General features: G+C 42.1%; 1 protein-coding gene across 2 annotated transcripts in view; it reads left to right on the top strand.

Moving 5' to 3' along the window:
- The first annotated feature begins 18,513 nt into the window (after positions 1-18,513).
- The window catches only part of TMEM255B (transmembrane protein 255B), a 68,168-nt gene continuing 65,389 nt past the window's right edge, over positions 18,514-21,292 (top strand). The window contains exon 1 of one of the 2 annotated variants that reach the window (XM_054070972.1): positions 18,514-18,593. In XM_054070972.1, the coding sequence (XP_053926947.1) occupies positions 18,536-18,593 (58 nt within the window). In that variant the 5' untranslated portion in view covers positions 18,514-18,535. Of the gene's footprint in view, positions 18,594-18,882; positions 18,976-21,292 lie in introns of those variants that run through there. The other variant, XM_054070983.1, reaches the window with a different exon arrangement.

Here is a 21,292-nt window from a genome sequence, read left to right on the forward strand (position 1 = left end):
AGCTACAAAGTAGGTTTTTCCCCAGCTCAAGTGGCTCAGCCCTGAAGGGGACATCAGTCTAACACCCACCAGATGGAAAACTGCTCTACATCCTGAGACCAGTCTCCCAGCAAGACAGAAGAGGGGCCCCTCTGGCGTCATCCAGCCCCACTATGTGCTGTGGGGCAGGAAGCCCCAGAGCATCCCCAAGTCCACTGGCCACCATGGGCTGGGCTGGGGGTGGGAGGCAGCTATGGGGCTCCTGGCAGCCTTTGTCCAGCTGCCTACTGTTGTGTCTGGGCCTAAGACACAGGCCAAAATGATCCTAAGGGATAAGGAGACAGAGGGACTTCTACAAGACACATCTGAACCAGTGCTGATGACTTTTCAAGAGGTCTGGGTGCTTTCTAAGCCCAGGTGACCTTTTAGCATACAAAAAGCCCCTGGCAATTAGCCCGCAAATTAGCTGCTTATTATGTACACAAGTATTTTTCTGGCCTTTAAAACTCACTTGCTGCCCTGTGTTTCTTGGATTAGAAAAGACATCCCCTGCTGGCTTTCTTCCTCCCATTTGTGGTTTTACCAATCTCCCTCATGTCACCCCCATTCATCTCTTCTTCAAACAGAAGAACCCTCCTTGATTTAGTAGTTTCTAGTGCAGAGACCACTTGGTACCTTTGATCATCCTCACTCCCAATGCACAGATTGAATCTTTTCCAGTTCTGCTGTAGCTTCATGGATGTGGGGAGGAACACAGAGTATTCAGCTTAAGAAATGTCTCCTCCTCCTAAAGTCTACGTATCTGTCCACCGCAATATTAATGGTGCCTATCAGTCACTTACAGAGCAGGAAGCAGGATACATCCAGGAGGGGCAGACAGCTATTCAATCCCATTAAAGGCCAATAAATAAATGATAGATTGCCTGGTAGAGCAATCCAGGCTATCAGATATCCTTTCATAATGAAGCGTAAAGCCTTGTTTCCTGTCCAGAGAAGGTGTATGTCCAAGGAGCACTAACCTGCCTAGGGAGGTATTACTGGTGGCTGTGTGTCACTTTGCTGGATTCTGATGGAATTCTTTGCTTCTTCCTTCCTTCATCTGCATCACCTTTTCCTTCAGTGGGCTTCACAGTTTTCCCAGGACATTGACGAGATAATGTGACACAAATCAGCATATTGTTTTCACAGAATCACAGAATCACAGAATCACAAGGTTGGAAAGGACCCATTGGATCATCGAGTCCAACCGTTCCTAACACTCCCTAAACCATGTCCTTAAGTACTTCATCCACCCGTTCCTTAAACACCTCCAGGGAAGGCGACTCGACCACCTCCCTGGGCAGCCTGTTCCAGTACCCAATGACTCTTACTGTGAAGAATTTTTTTCTGATATCCAACCTGAACCTCCCCTGACGGAGCTTCAGGCCATTCCCTCTAGTCCTGTCCCCTGTCACTTGGGAGAAGAGGCCAGCTCCCTCCTCTCCACAACCTCCTTTCAGGTAGTTGTAGAGAGTAATAAGGTCTCCCCTCAGCCTCCTCTTGTCCAGGCTAAACAACCCCAGCTCTCTCAGCCGCTCCTCATAAGACTTGTTCTCCAGCCCCCTCACCAGCTTTGTTGCTCTTCTCTGGACACGCTCCAGAGCCTCAACATCCTTCTTGTGGTGAGGGGCCCAGAACTGAACACAGTATTCGAGGTGCGGTCTCACCAGTGCCGAGTACAGAGGGAGAATAACCTCCCTGGACCTGCTGGTGACCCCATTTCTGATACAAGCCAAGATGCCATTGGCCTTCTTGGCCACCTGGGCACACTGCTGGCTCATGTTCAGTCGGCTGTCAACCAGCACCCCCAGGTCCTTCTCTTCTGTGCAGCTCTCCAGCCATTCTTCCCCCAGTCTGTAGCGCTGCAAAAAGTTTTGTATTCAGGAAACCATCAAGTGTGCCACCACTTGTGTTCAACATGACTATACAATATGTACTGCGTAGAGAAGAAATGGGGTCCTCTTCTGTATAATGGCGTAGACTGTTTGAGAAGCACCATCCATGACAAGAGAAGAAGAAAGCTATCTTGCTTTTTTACTAGATATCCCTTTTCAGTAAATAGTTGGCTATAAGCACTCAGTAATTGATTCTTGAAGGGCACAGTGCCAGGGATGCCTCCTGGACACTGTCTGTTAAGATAATTCATAGAAGAACAAATCTGATTCTGTAGATAAAACAAAACTGAGCTGGACTGAATTAGTCCAGCACACCTCATCTGTTTGTGAACTTATCAAAAGGCTGAAACATGGAGAGGCAATTCATCTATAAGCAGATATATGATGTTGTCAGTTCAAACAGTCCATCCTGGTTTTCGAAGATAATGCTTCTCAGACAAGCTGTTCCACGATAAGCAGAGTTGGCAGAGGCTGTTCCCTGTGTTTCTCTCCCTTGCGTAACTTCTCTGGTGTCTCCCAATGTGGTTGATCTCTCCTTGAAATACTTCTGCAGTGAATGCACTTACTCCTGCTCCCTTCGTTATCTGGTTGCCTCTTTAACCAGCTGTGTTGTTCTCGAGAGGTCCTGTCCTCTGCCAATGTGATTATGTTTGGCCAGTGCTTCAAATGTTATTGAAGGGGACTGATAGGCATCACAACTGCACAAGTCTCAGCTCCAGAAGAAATCCGGATAAACAATCACACAGGATGAAAACTCATTTTTTTCCCCATGCAATTCATTCTTACTTTGTGGCTTTATTGCTTATTTCTGCAGTGATGTCCTTTAGAATGTATAATGTATTAAACTAAGTCTTTCTAAAGGAATGAGATACAACCCTGGGTAGTCTTAGGGCTCCTAACTGGCAACCTAACAGCCCAGCATTATTTATAAATGAAAGTAAAGTAATCAATAGCAGCAATACAGACTTGGTATTTGGTTTCCCTGTCTGAAATTTTCAGCACTGCTCTACTCAGCACCGCAGCTGAGAGCTGGCTGCTGCTGGGTAGTTAGTGAACTAATAACTCGACTAACATGAATTACATTTCTGTTCACTATTTGCTGGGTAGGATACTTGCAGTATTCAGGTATTTTGGGTATTTCTGCTGCTTCAGAGAAGTCTGACACCAGGGAAACTTTCCTTTTTGTTTGCTGACTTCCAGAGCAGCTCCTTACATGGGAGGTGTTTGCCAGCTTTTCCCCTTTCATGATCTGTAATAAGAATAGATGGATTTATTATCTTTTTTATTTATTCCTTTCTTCTGCTCCAGCTTCCAAGTGAAGCTCTAATTGTCTTCCTAGCAAGGAAGGCTGACCATCTCCTAGAATTTAAAAAAGGAATGTATTTACTTCAATGATTTTAAGGCAATTCCTGTCTGGCTGCATGTAGGATTGACATGAGGATTTTTGGAAGGCAGTGGCTACACGTTTGAAATATTTCTTATGAATGCATTTTACAACCTGTGCCATGCATTGCTTAAACTATGCCAATGCCTCTGGACCATGATGCAAAATCCTCATTTCACCCTACATCTGTGGGCTGGCAGCCACCACTATGTTTATATTTGCCCTGTTGAAGACAGACAGGGCAGTGTGATACCAAAACTGTGTTTTCCATTCTGTAGTTCACAATACCTTCACTAGTGGGTCTTCTGAGCTATTTGAAGACTGTCACCACATGCAGGTCATGCTGGTTCAGGATCTTCACCCCGAGGTACAGTTAGGATCACCAGCACCTATATGAACTGCTTCTGTTCTTGGCGAATTTCAGAACCCAACAAGCCAGAGCTTCAGGCAACAGGTGAACAGCACTAAGACAAGGGGAGTTGTCAAAATCCCCCAAACAATCAATTGCACCTGAAGATTATAGAAAATAATTTGGGGCCTTGAGGCAGATCTGTTGCAATTATAGAGAGGCAACGCAAAAGATGAAAAGCAGATGAGGGAAGAGATGGAGCATGATCAGAAGCAATGGTTAATAATAAGATAGAAAGCACAACTAAGTGTGTCTGTTCTGTGATGGCAAGTGGAGGAGGGGAGATAATCCAATTCCAGAAGTGCTGCCAGAGCACCACAACACTCGGCCTGACTTTTATTTAGGCAGCAGGAGAGGACTAAAAAATGCATATCATCATTATAGAAAATAGGGTTCATTTCTCTCTTGTTCACTATGCAATTAATTAAAAAGATATCTTTTATTTGTAAAGTCATTATAAGATTGGGGTCAATTTATGTCTTGCTGAAAACACAGTCATTATTTGAGTAATTAAAATGCTGCAGAATCCATTACCCATCTTTCCCTAACTCCTTCTGCTGGCATTCTCCTTCCTCTGGCATTTGCCTTCCTCTGCTGAGGTCTTGCCTTGGCTTCTTGGTCCTGTATGACCCTCAGTCCCTCACAACGTGCCCCTCCATGCCTATCTCCATGCTTATATACCCTAAACATCTCAGAGAGTGTCCAGACACTTGCATTATGTGCATTGAGCCAAAGTCCAGATGTGCTCCTTTGGCCAAGGTTCTAAAGCTGTTAGTTAAACACTCCCCCAAAAAACATTCGCAGGCAACACGACTGTTTCAGACACATTTCCAGAGCAAAAAATCAAAACAAAACCTTTTGAGTAAGCAAGACATGGCCAGCTTTCAACCCAGGTGATTTTTATGTCCCATATCCTTTCTCTCCATTTGTGTTTCTCCTTAGGTTTAAGCTTTCTAAAGCAGGGATTTATCCTTCTTTTAGCTTCGAGGACACATTGGGTGCTGCATGAACACCATATACACAGCAGACTATCGGTACGTGTTCTCCTAAATGTGTCCTTCATTAAAATGAAAAAAGCAGAAGTTTCCACGAACAACCATAATATATAAATAGATGAGGAGGTAATATTAAGATGAAAGACCTGACATCCTCTGTTTGGTAGGGGAAAATTTTTAACACAATCAGAAAATTGTAGCTTATATATCAGCAAGTAGCTTCCAGTTAAAAAACAAATGTCTAAGTAAGAAGTAAATAAATGGAACAAAGTGCTGTAGGAAGGAAATGCTTTGTGTTTATTTATGGTGCACTGTAGTCAAAAGGGCAAAAGAAACAGTAGGCGTTTAAGTCCAAAGCAGAGCTGAACACCCACATGCAAGCATGTGAATGGTTTGCTGATAATTAAGTCTCTGAAGGCTGAGTTAGATTAAGCTTTGTTGTCAACAGGGGGCCATAATCTTCTAGGCTGATGAAGACAGTTTTATTCAACTGTGTGGAAGTCCTCCAGATTAATGAGAATTATGTAGTAATTAACATTATTAAATGTTTGTGTTCAGAAAGAACAACCTAAATACATCAGAAATTAGAATTATATAGATTTTTATTTGACTGCTTTCAAAAGTTGCTTGCATTATAGCAGGAATCTTGGTCTCAGCCCTTGTCTTATTCCCATTGTTTATGCTGCTTTCTTATCATTTTTGAAGTTTAACATCCTTTTTTTCCAATGAGTTCGAAGTAGCCTTGTGTTTATCGTGTGCAAAACCCACGCAAATGGGCATGGCTGGAATCTGATGTATATAAAATTTGACCTCTGGTTCAACCCATAGTAAAATGGGTGTTTGCCTGTAAGCTGAAATCCTGTAAGTTTTGTCCAAATTGAATTCAGACCTCCAAAACACAGGCAGCTCAGGAACTGTTATACAGAGTATATGCGGTTACACCTTCTCATATTGCACCTCAAATGTTGAGCACACTGAGGAGGGACCATAAAGAGTGGTTTATTGCAATCCTCTACTCCAGGATTTAGATGTGTCCCAAAAGGTTACAGGCAGATACCTCTAACCATTTAGTCTCCTTTAGAGGGCACAAACACCACACCCTTTGCTTCCAAAGCATTAGTGGAGCTCAGGCTTTTCTATAAAGCGTGGAGACTCTGGAAGAGTCCGTGGCATTTGTCCTCTCTTGTACTACAAATGAACCAAAATGGGGTTAATTTTCTGCCGGGGGCTGTTTGTGCCTGTGACACATTCTGAAGGCATCCAGGAGAGAGAAGCTCTTCAACTTGATGAGACCTCATCTTGAATACTGTGTCCAGTTCTGGAATCCTCAGCGTAAGAAGGATGTGGAGCTGTTGGAATGGGTCCAGAGGAGGGCTGTAAAATAATCAGAGGGCTGGAGAACCTCCCATACGAGGACAGGCTGAGAGAGTCAGGATTGTTAAGCCTGAAGAAGAGAAGGCTCAGAGGAGATCTCATAGCAACCTTCCAGTACGTGAAAGGGGCTACTGGAAAGATGGAGAGGAGCTATTCGTAAAGGCTTGTGGGGATAGGACCAGGGGGAATGGGTATAAACTGGAGAGGGAAAGATTTAGACTAGATATTAGGAAGAATTTCTTCACTATGAGAGTGGTGAGGCACTGGCACAGGTTGCCCAGGAAGGTTGTGGATGCCCCATCCCTAGAGGTGTTCAAGGCCAGGTTGGATGGGGCCTTGGGCAGCCTGATCTAGTGGGATGTCTAGGGGGGACAAGATGATCTTTAGGGTCCCTCCCAACCCTAACTATTCTATGATTCTATGAATTTCTGTATCCCACTACAGTCAGGGGCTACTGAGGACATGAATTAACAGTGTGCCCACAATTAATGGTGAGTACAAACTGTAACCCTGTGACACTCAGCTGTCTCCTGCTAAAAAACCCCTATGTTTGAGGGAATAATGGTCAGCAGCTTGCAGAGAGAGTTGATGTAGAGATATGAAATGATGCCTGGCAAAAGGAGCATTTCCAAAACCAGATTTTTAAATACATTCTTTCTTTTATGTTGATATTAAGTAACTTTCATATTGCAGTTTATCAGTGGCCTTTGTTAGTTTCAGCTTAGTTCTCTCTGAATGTGTTCAGGAAAACTGTGTTCTATTTGAACCTTGCATACTACCAATAATTCCCTTGGTTTTTGTCTGAACTCTGTGAAATTCCAGTTTCCAAAGATTGTGACTTCAGGCTTATTTCGTTTGACTTTGCTAACCTGAACTGTGCCAAATTCTGACATCATTTACAAAAGCTTCAGTATAGATGTAGGAAGGGACAGACTCAGAGTCTTAAATTATCCTAAGCATACTGTCAGGGCAGGGAGCCCTTGAGTTTGATGCCACTTCCCTTGTGCATGCCAGGCTGGCATTATGCTTAGCAGGAATTTGGATGCCAAGGAAATGCAAAATCAAGGTCCATAAAAGCAGACTTGGTTTAGGACATAAATGCTCCCATGTGACTAAAAAGTGACATTGGAAACGTACATCTGTAATCTCTGCTCAGAAAGCTCTCCAGGGACAATAATCAAGTGGATCCATAAACTTAGTTATTAATAAAGGAGTTGGGTTGAGAGAAGAATGCCTTTACTTTAAAGAAAGTAAATCAAAATTTAACAGCCAAATGAAGGCCCCTTGGAAAATGTTATTAAAGGAATATTTATTAAAGGAATGTATCACTTGAAACAATTGCTATATATTAGTAGCCATGATCAGATTATGGACTTCAGGGTAAGTATTATTTAAAATGAAAGATATGCATAATGTGTGGAGAGCTGGTTATTCAAATGCAGAAAGCAACTATTTTAACCAGGTCCTCTGTCTCCTTTTTTTGACTTGTACAGCCCAAAACATACAGGGACACAGAAAACTGCCCCTTCCCCAAAACCAGAGATCTCTTTTGTGAATGTTGATGCAATTCAGGTCCACTGCAAAGTTTCTATTTCAAGGTCTGTTGGTTTGTTTCTACTAGAATGAGGCCAGTACTAAGCTTGGATTCACAAACATTTACTCTTTATAACTGCAAATCTAGGTCCTGTTAAATGTGTCACTTCCATTACATGTTGTTCATCACCTTTATGTGAGATTTTGTTTTCATAGATGTTCAAGAAATGGCTATTCTCTCTATAAACACATATACTGATGAGCAAACAATAGAATATGGGGTATGTCAAATTGTTGTTCGAGTTTGTTTTAAAAGGTTTCTTTTCCTAGGCAAGGTGTGGAATCACTGGGACAGTAGCAGGTACATTTATGCAGTGGGGGCTGAAACCTTGGGTTTGGGAACCATCAGGTCTCTGTCCAGCGTGGCAAGGAAGTCTCATGTCTCCTTGCACCTCAGCAGCATAACAACACCACTGAGGGAGTATCCTGAGGGGAAAATTTTCATCCCTGCCTTCTGGGGTGATCCCATGCTGTGGCCATAATAAAGCCTCAGAAACAGATGACTGATCGTATACAATAACAAAAGAAAAACAATGAACAGATAAAGTGAATGGTTTATTTATCATATTAAGGTGTGTCTTTAGGATTAATCATGTTAATAGATGTATGTATAGACTTTAAGGTAAATTTATGAAGAAAGGGTGACAGTAAATCCAAAGATTTACAATTAACTGCACTAAAATATCCTACTGGCTCTGAACCCCACTGAGGAGTTATAATATGGCTCATGGTTTTATGGATCCAACAACACATTTAATGGGATGCATGAGCATGTCTGTAAAAATATTTAAATAGTAATAGATATACCTGTATAAGGGACTTAAGGCAGTGTGACAACTTTAGCTATGTACAATTACGTTTCATTCGCTAAACATTTTTTTAAAGTCTACACCTTGTCCCACCAACTTGCATCCTTTGGGACTAGTTTGCACACTGTAAGTCGCTGATGTATTCAAACTGCTGCTGCCATGGAGTATGAACAAGTGATGCCCTCACATTAGCATGAGCTCTCAGCAAATTCCAAAGATGGAACTTTGACTCCACCTCCACAGTTCTTCTCTGCCCATCCTCACACCCTTCCATATCGCTCTCAGTGACACAGGCGGTGAAGCAATGTAGCATCATTTCCTGAAACAGTCACATTGAAGACTTGAATTCTCAACATGCAACAAAGCCAGGACTGAAGTGTTTGTACAAATTGAAAGGGAGAGTCCCACCTCTATAGCCGATCTCATGACAGATGGTCCTGCTCCTAAAACTGAGATACTTTTGCACATGGAAAAGTAGTTTTAAATAACTGTCAGAGAATTCAGAAACTTACCAGTTAGCTTCTCAATGTCTTCTGAGTCTCATGCCTCTGCACTAAGGCAGATGGTTAGAGAGCCATGCGAAAGCAGCCAGCAGCATAGTTTCTTAAATATCTTTGCAGAGAAGTACCTACAACAGCTTTTCTACCACTATTTGGTATATATACTGTCCCCCTTAGTTGCTGTTTGGAGGTGCGATGTGTTTGGGATGGCCTGCCTAAGTCCTTCAAGCCTTTACCATATAGCAGTTGTTCAGGCATTTGCCTACCAATGCTAATAAGTCTTTACTACTGCATTTTTATAAATTCTTTCTCCGTATTTTGAGACAAAAGGATGATCTCCTGTATCAAGATACCTGTTTACTGTGAACAGTCAGCTAGTCTCCAAATCTAACCTATTTTTTCCTCTAAAAGTATGTGAAATTAAGAATGCTGCTGGGCACCATTTGCACATTTACTTCTGCAGATGTTCCAGTGCATCCAGCCCAGACAAGCTGATTGATTTCATCTCTCACTCCATTTTTTTCCCAATTTCTATTTTACTGACTATTTCTGTTACTAGTGCTGAAAAAGAGAATGATAGGGAGATTGGTTTCCTACTCTCATTCTAGTTCTCTTAGTGGTTTCCTTTTATCTGTGCAAAAAGATGTTGTTTTGCAATCCACACAGTAGCTTGTTCACTGAATAAGAATAAATAGCTTATTAAAAAGTGGCTGTTTTCAGGGGCTGCACTCACAGAGTTTGAAACTTCTCCTGGGCAACTGCATTTTGTTACCTTTTCAATTGCCTCCCCGGGCTGTCACCCTTCAGCTACCCTGTATCGCTGCCAACACCAGCAGGGCTTTCTTCCAGAGCAGCAGGCAGTTCTGCATGAAGGAGAGCAAGACAGAAGGGCTTTGGTTTTGCCCTACCCCTTCAGTAGCACCCCTCTTCACCTCCACGCAGCCCCTTGCACCTGGTGACTTAAGGGCTCCGCCTGTGGGGGTCCACAGACAGGAAAGAAAGAGGTTTGTTACTGGAGATGCAGGCTGTGCACTCGTCAAATATCAGCCTGTCTTACTGTCATTCTAATCCAGTCTCAACATTTATTGATGCCTTAAATCTTTTCATCTTTGAGAGGTTTTTCCTGGGATCTTGTAGGTGGTGCCCTGCGCTGTGGAAAATGTCCTTGTCTAACTACATAATGTACAAGGACTCTGTTGCTTAAGTGACAGCTTCGAGGTCAGGAGAAAAGTCTATGACTGGTCACTGAAGGAGACAAAAATTAGGGACATAAGGAACCTAGAAGTGATGTGTGATTCCCAGGCCAATTTTATTGCTATTGTTAGCATTAGTCTATGATGGCTTCACAGAACACTTTGTTCGGACAACGAGGTTGGAAGGAAAAAGAGGAAGACAGGTAATTAATTGTTCCCCCTTAACCACTCTGAACATGAGGGTCTCAAAGCTGAAAAAAAGAGGGGAGGGAAGGCAAACATTTTTCAAAATCTTGAAATGTAGTTTTCTTCTATGCATTTTTCTCTTGTGAAATGCTTTGGACTGCAGTGGCTCTGCATCTTTTGTCTCCTACTTGGGTGTCTAAACCTCCATGGCAGCAAGTCCTGGTCCACCAGGTCAACTTTTAACTCTTTTTCCCTTATTGACAATTCAGTATTTTGCAGAACAAAGCGCCTGGGAGACTCTAAGCTGCTGCTGCAAGTGTCTTGGCCCTGGGAGTAGAATGCGTTTTAAAACTTGTCACCTTTTTTTATTTCAGCCCTACATCTCCTCTTTATCTCCACAAGCAGGCCATGTCACCACATGCACCATTAATTTTGGTACTTTCCAATCAAGCAGAAGAAATAAACCAGCCTGTAGCCCCTCCTTTGTGCTTCCATAATGAACCAAGCTAGGAATTTGGAAGATAAAGTGCTGACATTTTAACTTTTAATTGAAGAATTTCTTGCTCACGGGGGTATCAACAGGGAATGGAGCATCATCCTTCCTTTAAAATTAAAGGCCAAGTTCCTCTGCTGGTTTTGAGCCAGCATGGGTACAATGGGATGGCATAAAGGTGGCCCCTTCCAGGGCTGAAAAGCACAGCTGAGCTAAAGCAGTGGCAGCTCCGAGTCACTGTGCTAGCTAGCGAGACTGGCGAAGAGACACCTTGACTCTGCTACTCAGAGCCTGCTTGCTGTTTGCATATCCTGCACTGTCTCCAGCTAAACGTGATTCACCCTGTTGACTGCCTTATTCTACCATGTAACCAGGAATTCTCACCTCCCCAGTGAGATCACACAACACTCTGCAGGAGGAACCAGCCACTAAATCAGGTTTTGCAGCCTTCTTTCTGTTACACCTGCACATCTTTAATCTTAAACACAGGCTGCTTCTCTCCTGTGCAAAATAAAAGCTGCAGGTGATCTTTTCAGTGGATGTGTGCACTGTAGAAATACTGAGACACTGGAGTACTACAAGTGCCCCTTATCCTCTCTAAATAAATAAAGTGCTCCTCTAAATAATTACCTGGGTGATCCCTATGGACCCGTTAGAAGGGAGAAAGAGACCCACTCCACGCTACTGGAATACCTCTCCATGGCTGGTGCATTTCTTTCTATAATGAGGTTCAAAGGCTTCATCTCTGCTCACTCTCTCCTGCTCTCATCTTCCCAGTTGAGCTAAACTATCACCTTCTTCACATTTCAGTGTTCTTCATACCAAGACATTTTTGATACAATGGAAATTGCAGTGCATGTCAGAATATTACTCTAACTTCATATTTCATTGTCCAGAGTTTCTGAAGAAGTCCTGTGAGTTATTTCAGCTTAAGGAGCACATCAGTAAATCAATTAGGAGATGAAGTTGACTAATGTTGCAGTAGGTTACAACTCTCGAGGGGGTTCTCGGTGTGGTACCTTGCTCTTGGTTCTCCTCAGTTCCTGTCAAGGAAAGGAGAACCTCGTAACTGAGACTTTAAAACTTAACTGAGCAAAGCTGTTGAACATATACTGAGGAAAGAACATTGCATGGGACGAGACAGTGCAAGGAGCTCTTTTTTCCACTCTAAGGTTGTACTATACATTGTCCCTGACTTTAACAGTGTCTACTACAGCAGACACGAAAGGCACTCAACTAAATTAGACACCAGCTAATATAAGGAAAGGTACAGAATGCCTCGCTTACTTTTGGGCTTTAAAAAAAATTGTAATTTGTATGGATAGTATAATTTGAATGGGTACAATAATTCATTGTGATATTAAAGGAATTTTTTAAGACGCCTTGAGACTGGCAAAATAATTAATCAAACTTTACATTTACTACTTCGAAGTGCAATTGAAATTATGCTTGTTATAAAATTATCATTATCACGTCTGTATTTCAGACTGATTTATTCTTTTGGTGATGGCATATTTTTGAAATAGAAGCCACATTTTCCAGAGGAGTTTCTGCAACATACAGTCCAAAAATTGATTATCTATTTCCATTTGGGCTGGTATAAATACCTCTGTATATACATTTTTACCAATGAACAAATTATTGTAACAGTTCACAACACAAACTTTTTTTTGTTTGATTACACTGCTCATGTGTTATTATTGGTCTGTTTCAAACATATTTTTATTCTCATCTTGCAGAGGTGCACATCCAGCTGATATAAACTCTGGCTTTATGAATATATTTCAAAACCAGGTACTTCTCTGAAAACCTTTTTTTTACCTCAGATTTCAGAGATTTTTTTTCCAATAAAAAGGTTTTCTGTTGTGCAGTCTTCACTGTGGCAATGTATTATTCCTACCAATAGGAATTGCCTCACAAAGGCCTGGTATGTTATTTCTACACCTCTCAGTCACTGACTTACAGCTCCTGAAAGCACGTCACTTTAACCTATTTAAGGAAAATTTCAATTTTCAGAGATTTTATTTCTATACTGAGTCAGTCCTTCAAAAGGCACCTGAAAAATAAGATATCCTCACGTTTTACTAAAACCAAGTTTTAGTAAACTGTCCCATGAAGTAAGATTAGGATCCAGGGACTTCATTTAGTTGCTGTAGATTTACACAAATTCTTAGCATGTCTTATTTTTGCAGTAGCTCATTTGTATCATGGGTTGTATGTCTTGATATTGCATGTCTTCTTAGTCTGTATAATGGGGACATAAAATTATTATGACTTTGTGTTATATTTGACACCTTTGCATTTTGTTATGCCTGTCTCCAAACTATTGCAAAAGACCTTCATCTCTGTCCTTTGGTTACCCCTTACATCTTCTTTTGTCTTCCTTTTTCAAATCCTTTGAATGAGATAAATGCCTTTTCATTAACTGGTAAGATTTTCCTGCAGGAAGCAGGATTGTCATCAGCCCAGCTAAAAGACAGCTGTCAATCTTCAGTAAAGTCCAGTCCATTTCTTGCAGTATTGTTGTCTTGATATGGTTATGAGTACCATCAATTTGACTTCTCATTACCTAGCTTTATTAAGAGATAAGTAATATAATGATTTTTGGCATCACGCAGCAATTGTTTTTTTGTAAGTGCAGTGTACCTTTCCTCAGGTACATTCCCCTAAGAATCCAAATATACCTGACATTTAGCTTGACTTTTATCTTGCTCTTTTCAGTTTGCTCCTTGCTCCCACCGGGATATCCCACTTCTTCACACAGCACACAGATAGATATCCATGGAGATCCTTGTCACAACATGTTGAGAATGCTAAAAGTTTATTGAGTTCAAAAACCGTTTGCCCAGATTAATGGATGAAAAGTCTCTGTGAGTGGATTTCTGAGCCTGGGAAACAAACCACTGCTGAGAGCAAGAGCCATGGAGGAGGGCTGGAAGGAATGGATTTTTTGCTTTGAGTTATACTAAAACCAAACAAACAACCTTCCCCAAAATACAACACCACCATGTCCAAAAGCCCACAATGGATTTCCAAAAGACGTCACTGAGAAAATAACCCTTGTAAGAGAATGGAGCCAATATAACAGGAATTAGCACCAGACCAGATCCTCCTACAGAGATACAGTGGAAATGACAATACTATAGAAGGGTTGAGCAAAAGTAACTGGAGACTCACGCCTACTAGTGATTCTGGAAGATGGAAAGAGCTGACGTGCTTCCACTCTCCGGTACTGTTCAGTATGATCACTGGTGGCATTGCAACACAGGGTATATTAAAAATTCGCTGAGGATGTAAAGTTGGGAGTAACTGTTGAGTACACTGGAGGAAGTATGCCCGCGGATAGAATTAGAATTCAAACTTATTTTGAATATTGCCCAGCTGTTGGGCAATGAGATGCCCAAAATTTAAGACAGATGTCGCCCATGTAAAGACTGGAGGGGAGAGAAGGAATGTCCACCAACCCAGAGAACATGACCTGTGAGAAATGACCGAACAGACTGGGTTTGTTTAAAACAAAGAAGGAAGAATTCAGGGACACATGATACAAGTTTCAAGTATGACTATCCTCAGCTCCAAAGCATTCACCAGTATAATGATGACTTGTATGACAAAAGACAAAAACCTTCAAAGCAGTCTACCACAGGAAAGGAGCAAGAGTGATCAATGACATCATGGAGGCCTTCAGGTCCTGTGCCAACAACATTCTCAGCTTTTAAGGTGAGAATGCAGAGATTATACCATCAAATAGAAATAGGCCATGTTCCATGCAACACATATATTAGGAAAACCTTGAACAGCCTTGCCAGCTTACCCTTGGAGTGAAAGAACTCCTTCTGGGCACAAATCTAGCAGATGATTTTATTTTTGACATGTGAGCAAGGTACATGAGCTGGTCACCGGAGAAACAAAGATGTTTAAAATATTAATTAAGAAAATACACTTCCAAGTTACACATTAAGATGGTGGAAAAAAAATCCTTTGGGCTTTAAAGACAACTAGCAACATAAATATAAAATAAAATTCTTTCACAATTACAATTGATTGAAATAATTAACAAGTATTAAATAACACGTCCTAGAACACATCTGTTTAGCAGTCTTTGCATTGACATCTTGCAAGTACTGTTGGTGATACACAGAATCCTTCTCAGTTTCTCTGAACTGAGGAGGGTGCAAAGTTACAATAAAAGATCTCATTGTCAGTTTTCAAGTGTGCAAGCTCCACCACAACCTGCTTCTGGTACGCTATTATGCTCCTGCTCCTGTAGTCTTCAGTAACAGCGGTCTACCAGCTTTGTGACGGTCACATACTTCATAACCACACATAAATTCCTTAAACCAAACATCACGGTCTATCTTGCCTCTGTGCTGCTCCTTGAGGTGCACTTGAGACAACCTGCCTTTTTCAGAGTACCTTGGCTTCCCTTTAGCAATCTCCATACCTGATGGTGACCTCCACTTGGACTTGTCTGCTCCATGTTAAATCATTTTCTCTGCAGGACCCTATGGTGTAGCATACTCCAGACAGATTTGCTTCACCACATTGCTTTTGTCTCAGGAATCACGTATCTTATCAGAGATCTTGTTAGTCTGACCTGATCTAGCTTTGACGAACCATTCTGTACTTGAATCCATTTTTCACTTACCTCTAAGACCTAAGTTAATGAGGCATGGAGTTGCTGTTCTCCTACTCCCTCAGCCATTTTATAAGAGAAATTTCCTATTCTCTGGTAGTAGTGCTTCATCTCTGACTTGGCTGATTCACTGAAAATGCTGCTCAGAACTTGAAAATACAGTAACCAATTCTTTCAACATTTGGGGTGCATTTTTTTCTGGCTATTTCACAAGAAACGCCCTAATTTATGCTTCCACTTCACATCTACTAATTTCGTCATTTATGTTACACTTACTTGCTTTAGGTTCTCTGCCAATACACTCATAAATAAATTTTTGATTGAAAAGTGAGGTAATGTACACATTCAAGTTTTGGCACAGCCTCAATCTTTATCCCACCTCTGGCATTCTGCAGCAATACATCTTCCTTCTTTGAAATGCTTTTATTTATATAGTTGAAGAATACTTCATAACCTGTTATCCTATTTTGTGCAACACCTGGCTCAGCTAGATTTTTTTCTAAAATCTAGAAGGTAGTCACTTACGCACTAGGTCTACACTTGTATTTGACCAATTCCAACCTCTTTTAGGAGATGAAAGTGCCATACAGGATTTTTTATTTTGGATTTAAAGTAAGTCCACAATTCTTCCACTTCCAAATTCTTGAGTTTTTAGGTCCAGGCAGCCTTACCAAACATTTTTCCATAGATTTTTAGTGTTTGCTCTGTGGTATCCAGGACTGTAGGACCAGATCTATTTTTGACTCTTCCGAAATTTGCAGTGAAGGGCATGAGTAATTCATCAAAGGTTATTTGCTATGGTCAAATTACTTTTTAGAAGACATATAATATCCTTTTTATTTATTGAAAAGAAGCCTAAAGCAAATTCCTTTTGGGCTGTTAAGTCTCTTTGATGGCTGCTGGTAGAAAAAGTTCATTAACCATTACACCCAAGAATACATGCTACATATAGCATCTCTTTTCCAAGTTGTCTGGAGAATGAAAGTCCTCCCCAATTCTCCCTGTTATTTAATGATGATGGAAATCTCCATCTGTAGCCTTCCCTGAACCTGAGGGTCCATACCAGAATTTGGGGCATTTTCATCACTCTTATCCATGATCTCTTTCAAAGAAAGGTTTTATTTGTACCATTGCCTTTTCTGTCTTCTCAATCAATAACCTCATTAATTTCTATTAACAATTACTAACTAACAGGTAGCAAAAATACTACTTCAATGTACATTTTTGTCTTTTGTTATAGGATACAAAGAGAAAAAAAGTGGCTTTGTGGTTGGCCTTAGATTCTGGCTTACTTGGATTCAAAGACTAAGGGTGGTACCAGAGAAAATTGTCTCTTTCTATCTAACCATTTTCTGTGGAAATCATCCAGAGACTGAAGAAGTTAAATACAGGCACAAGTATACATTTAGAGGTGAAAGCAAAAGAAAAACAAGAATATAAACTAGAGTTGTGTTTGTTTCAAGTGGGATAGCACACTGTAGTGTAAGCAAAGCTTTTGGCTGCCTATCAAAAATATTGTCCATAAAAAAATGTGCTTATGCTCTCTGCTACCAGCAAGTCCAGCAAAAGGAACAGCAGGCACCAAAACAAGACAGCGGTTCTTGGCTGTTTCTTCTCAGTCACTCCTTGAATCTTCCCAACAGAGGTCACAAGTCCCTACAGTTAGTAGCAGTAGGAACAGCAGCTAGCAGTTCCTGTGTAGAAGCCGGATAAGTGACTGGATCTGCAGAGGGAATGAAAACCGAGATGGAAGGAGAGGGCCAGTGAGGCTGAGAAAGCAATAGATACTGTGTAAGAAAAAGAACAGCCTTACAATATATCTTGACTATTAATGTTGCCTGTCTTAGCCTATGCCTACCTTAAACTATGTCTCCAAGATGCCTTTGTTACTATTTTATAATAAAATTTCTGTTTGCTGTGGTATTTTATTTCTGATTGATGTTGTCTTTATTTTTTTTTTAAATAGGGAAGAGTAAAGCTGAAAGTAAAGCTTGAACAAGTGACAAATTGCTCCCCTGCCATAGGTCAAGAACAAATCAAGAGGTGAAGCCAGGGCTGAGGTACAGGTAGAACATATAATGTGTTATTTACCACTGCACAAATTTGCCACTGTGTTTTCACAAAGTGTTTGAGGACAGGTTGGATGGGGCTTTGAGCAGCCTGATCTGGTGGGATGTCCCTGCCCAAGGCAGGGGGGTTGGAACCAGATGATCTTTAAGGTTCCTTCCAACCCAAACTGTTCCATGACTATGGTTCTATGAAATAAAGACCTACTCCATGCCTTTCCCTCTGCCTCACATGTTCCAAGATCAGCCGGGAAACGAGCTGCTAATCATGTGCACAGGTAGTCAGGAGGAGAAAGATGCTGAGCCAAAACACAAGGAGGTGTCCCTGCCCATGGCAGGTGGGTTGGAACTGGATGATCTTTAAGGTCCCTTCCAACTCAAACCATTCCTTGATTCTACGAAATAAAGACCTACTGCACGCCCTTCCTTCTACCTCGCATGTTTCAAGATCAGCCTGAAAATGAGCTGCTTGTCATGTGCACAGGTGGTCTGGAGAATGATGCTGAGCCAAAACACAAGGAGAGATGTCCTTGTGCAGGAGAATCTAGAAGGCACTGAGGAAACGGACCTGCACCAGGAGACAACCTGTGGGACTTTTGGCCGTGTTGGATCGACCCAGGAGAGGCAGGGCCTGGGGAAGAGGAGCTGTGTAGCGGCTGAGGTTCCCTGGGCTGGGACACCTGCCCACAAGATGGAAAACCGGGAGCTGCCCCCTCCCCACACCCTGGCTCAAGAGGCACAGCTCCGGACCGCTCCATTCCCCACGCACCATCCACGTTGGACGTGACCCCTCGCTTCCCGAGAGGCTGTGGTACCCCCCCCGAGTCCCTCTCTGTGCCCTCTCCGGGCGGCGACCCCACGGTCAGGGCGCTGTCGGCGGCCGCCGTGGGTCAGCGCCGCTCGCCCCGCCCCGGCGCTCCCCGCGGGGCGGTCCCGCATCCCGCATCCCGCATCCCGCGGAGCGCAGAGCATCTTCGGGAGGGGATGGCACCGCCGCCCGTCCCCGCGCTGCCCGGGGCGCTGCCCGTGCTGGAACACACAGGTGAGACGCGGCACCTGCCCCGACAAGGCTTTCCAGCACCGGGGATACCTTGGCAGCGGGAGAACGGGAGCTTGGATGCGGGGGCTGGACGGCTGGGAGAGGCTGGAGGGGAGCCGGAGGCATTCCCCGAGGAGGCGCAGGGGGTTTGTCCCGCAGAGTGGGTGCGGGGGCGATTCCATCCTGAGATGGCCAGTGCGGGTCCTGCCGTCTCTTTTACTCCTTCTCTGACTTCTTTAAAAATACTAATTTCTCTTTTAAGCTTTAAGCCGCATCGCTGTGCTGGTGGTTTGGTGTTAGAACAGATAGCTATCTATGAGACGTTAATAGGGAATTAACGTGAGATGTATCCTTAGCTGCGGGATGGAAACGACCTGTGGATCAGGTAGGGATGTCAGCAGGGTTGTGGAGATGGTGTAGGGCAGGCTGGTGGCTATGGCTGGGTGCCCAGTGGCTTTTGGTTAGTTCACATCTGACCCCGTGTGCAGTGGGTTTCCTTCTCCCTGTTGTTGCTCAAGTGGAGCGCTGCTTGTGCTGGCAGCGTGCAGCTTGGAAAGTAAAGATGTCTGCAAAAGAAAGGCCAAATATTTCGTTATTCCAGTGAAATTCAATTGACAACATACAGAACTTACTGCTAGGGATTACTCCGTGTAGTGTTTGAAAGGGACTTTGCTGTGTACCCAGGGATCGAAGCAGCCAGTTAAAAGATGCTTTAGATCTTAATTTTTATCTTAAAGTTGGAGGGAAAATTATATCAGTGTTGAAAAGGTATCAGTGGAAGGTGTGCTGTAACTTAAGAATGTTTTTCAGGTGAACAGTGGAAAAAGAAGACTCTGAGCGCTATCTTTAAACTAGTGATTAGTTATGAGCTCATTAAATTATTTATTAGTGAAACAATTGCTGCCAAAACAATGAAGTCATGGTGAAACTGCTTGATATCGCTTACTACAGCTATACTACAGAGTATGGCAGGGTTTGTGGGTTCGATTTATTTATCTATTTACTTATTTTATTTTGTAATAGAATTGTAAGAGAGCACAGGAATGTTTCTTTTGGTCTTGAATATATAACACACTGACGGAGTCTTCCTCAACAAATTCATAATAAAGATAAGAGATGGGCCAGATAAAAGCTGCTATCTTGTGGCTTGAAATGAATGCTGGTGCATCTGGTTTAATTAGTTCAGCACTCTGGACAAGTCAAGCATTTAATCAGAAGAGGGAAAGTAATAACCAATAGCAGGTGTGACCATCTCTTTTAGGCATCTCAGTCCATCACATTTAATTTTAGGAGGCGATGTAGGCTTAACTCAATTTCACTGGCGTAAACCATTTTTGAAAGTACATGATAAAAACCATAGCCAAGAGAGAAATGGCACTGAAGTGAGCACTGCAGTAATTAAAGCCTATTAATTTAGCTCCAAAGATATTCTCTTAAATATTTTCTCAATAGCAGAAAAGCAGCAGATAGCAGTAGGGCTTTGCTTTGATGCTATACTCTTCTGTCTGTGGTGAATTTATTCTTAAATTATCCTGCCATATATAGTTAATGCCACTCTGAAACACATCACAACTCTTAGTAGTGTTCATTAGGTAATAAAAATGCACCATTTTTTTCTGCTACAAAACTTTCCTCCCTTATCTTTTCTCATATTAGGATGCTAATATACATCAGACAGGGACAATATTTGAAATAGGTGTTTCTATTTAGATCACCTTAACTAGATCAAGGTGGAAGGTATGAAATTGTGCTAATATTCTGGAAATGTGATTGTGATCCTAGCAAATTGCTCTACGCTGCAGCAGTTCTTCCCTTGCCAAAAATGATTCCATGCTTCTTAATAGAGTTTATGGTATCTGGAGCTGAATTTGAAATGGAGCAGTGAAGTTAGCGAAGTGTAGCTCCCTTGGTCTAAACGTAGACTTTTTTTCAGTTAATTTACAGATCATATGCATGCTTTCCAGAGATGAGAGATATGTTTTCACTCTGCTCTTTCTTTCTTTTGACCATTGGATGCATTTCATTCCATGGTTATGTTTCATCATAAACTTGTTTGTTCTCCTTTTAAACTCGCTCTTTGCTTCATTCAAACCCAGACCCTAACATTCATCATTAGATCCACCGCTTTGCATCCTACCAGCAATCTGCTCCATACCCTCCCTACAAACCCATTCATTTTCCACAATCTTTCTACAAATTGAATTTATTCCCTGACCATTTTGAACAGAACGTTGTAAATATAATTTTGTTTTCTGCAACTGATGAACAGACAAAAGGTTCTGCTGAGTCAAGCAGAGCTTTGTACTCAGGAGGCACTTCTTCACTCTCTGGAGGATAATTGCAATTTCTCTCCTCACAGGCCTCTCTCTGTCCCAAGGAGACAGTGTCTTGGTATCTCTCCTCCTTGCCCTGATGGTGTTCTCTTTCCTTTCTTTGGGATGGCTTGAGTGGCTTAAGCAGGTAGTTTCCCTGACAAGCGTTTAGCAAGCAAAGCAGGAAGTGTTTCTGGGACTGTTCCTTTTCATGCACAATTTAAGTCTCTGCTAGGCAGAGCATAAGCTGTGATGTGGAAGCAGCATTACCTCTCTAATTTATATACTAACTTTTATTGTAGTGCCCATTGCTGCAGTATCAAAACTCAATTAATACTTTGCTGGGCAAAAATGCTGAAGAATATAGCCAGTAGAAGGTAATAACATGTT

This window comes from Cuculus canorus, chromosome 1, assembly GCF_017976375.1.
Source record: "Cuculus canorus isolate bCucCan1 chromosome 1, bCucCan1.pri, whole genome shotgun sequence".
NCBI classification, from domain to species: Eukaryota; Metazoa; Chordata; class Aves; order Cuculiformes; family Cuculidae; genus Cuculus; species Cuculus canorus.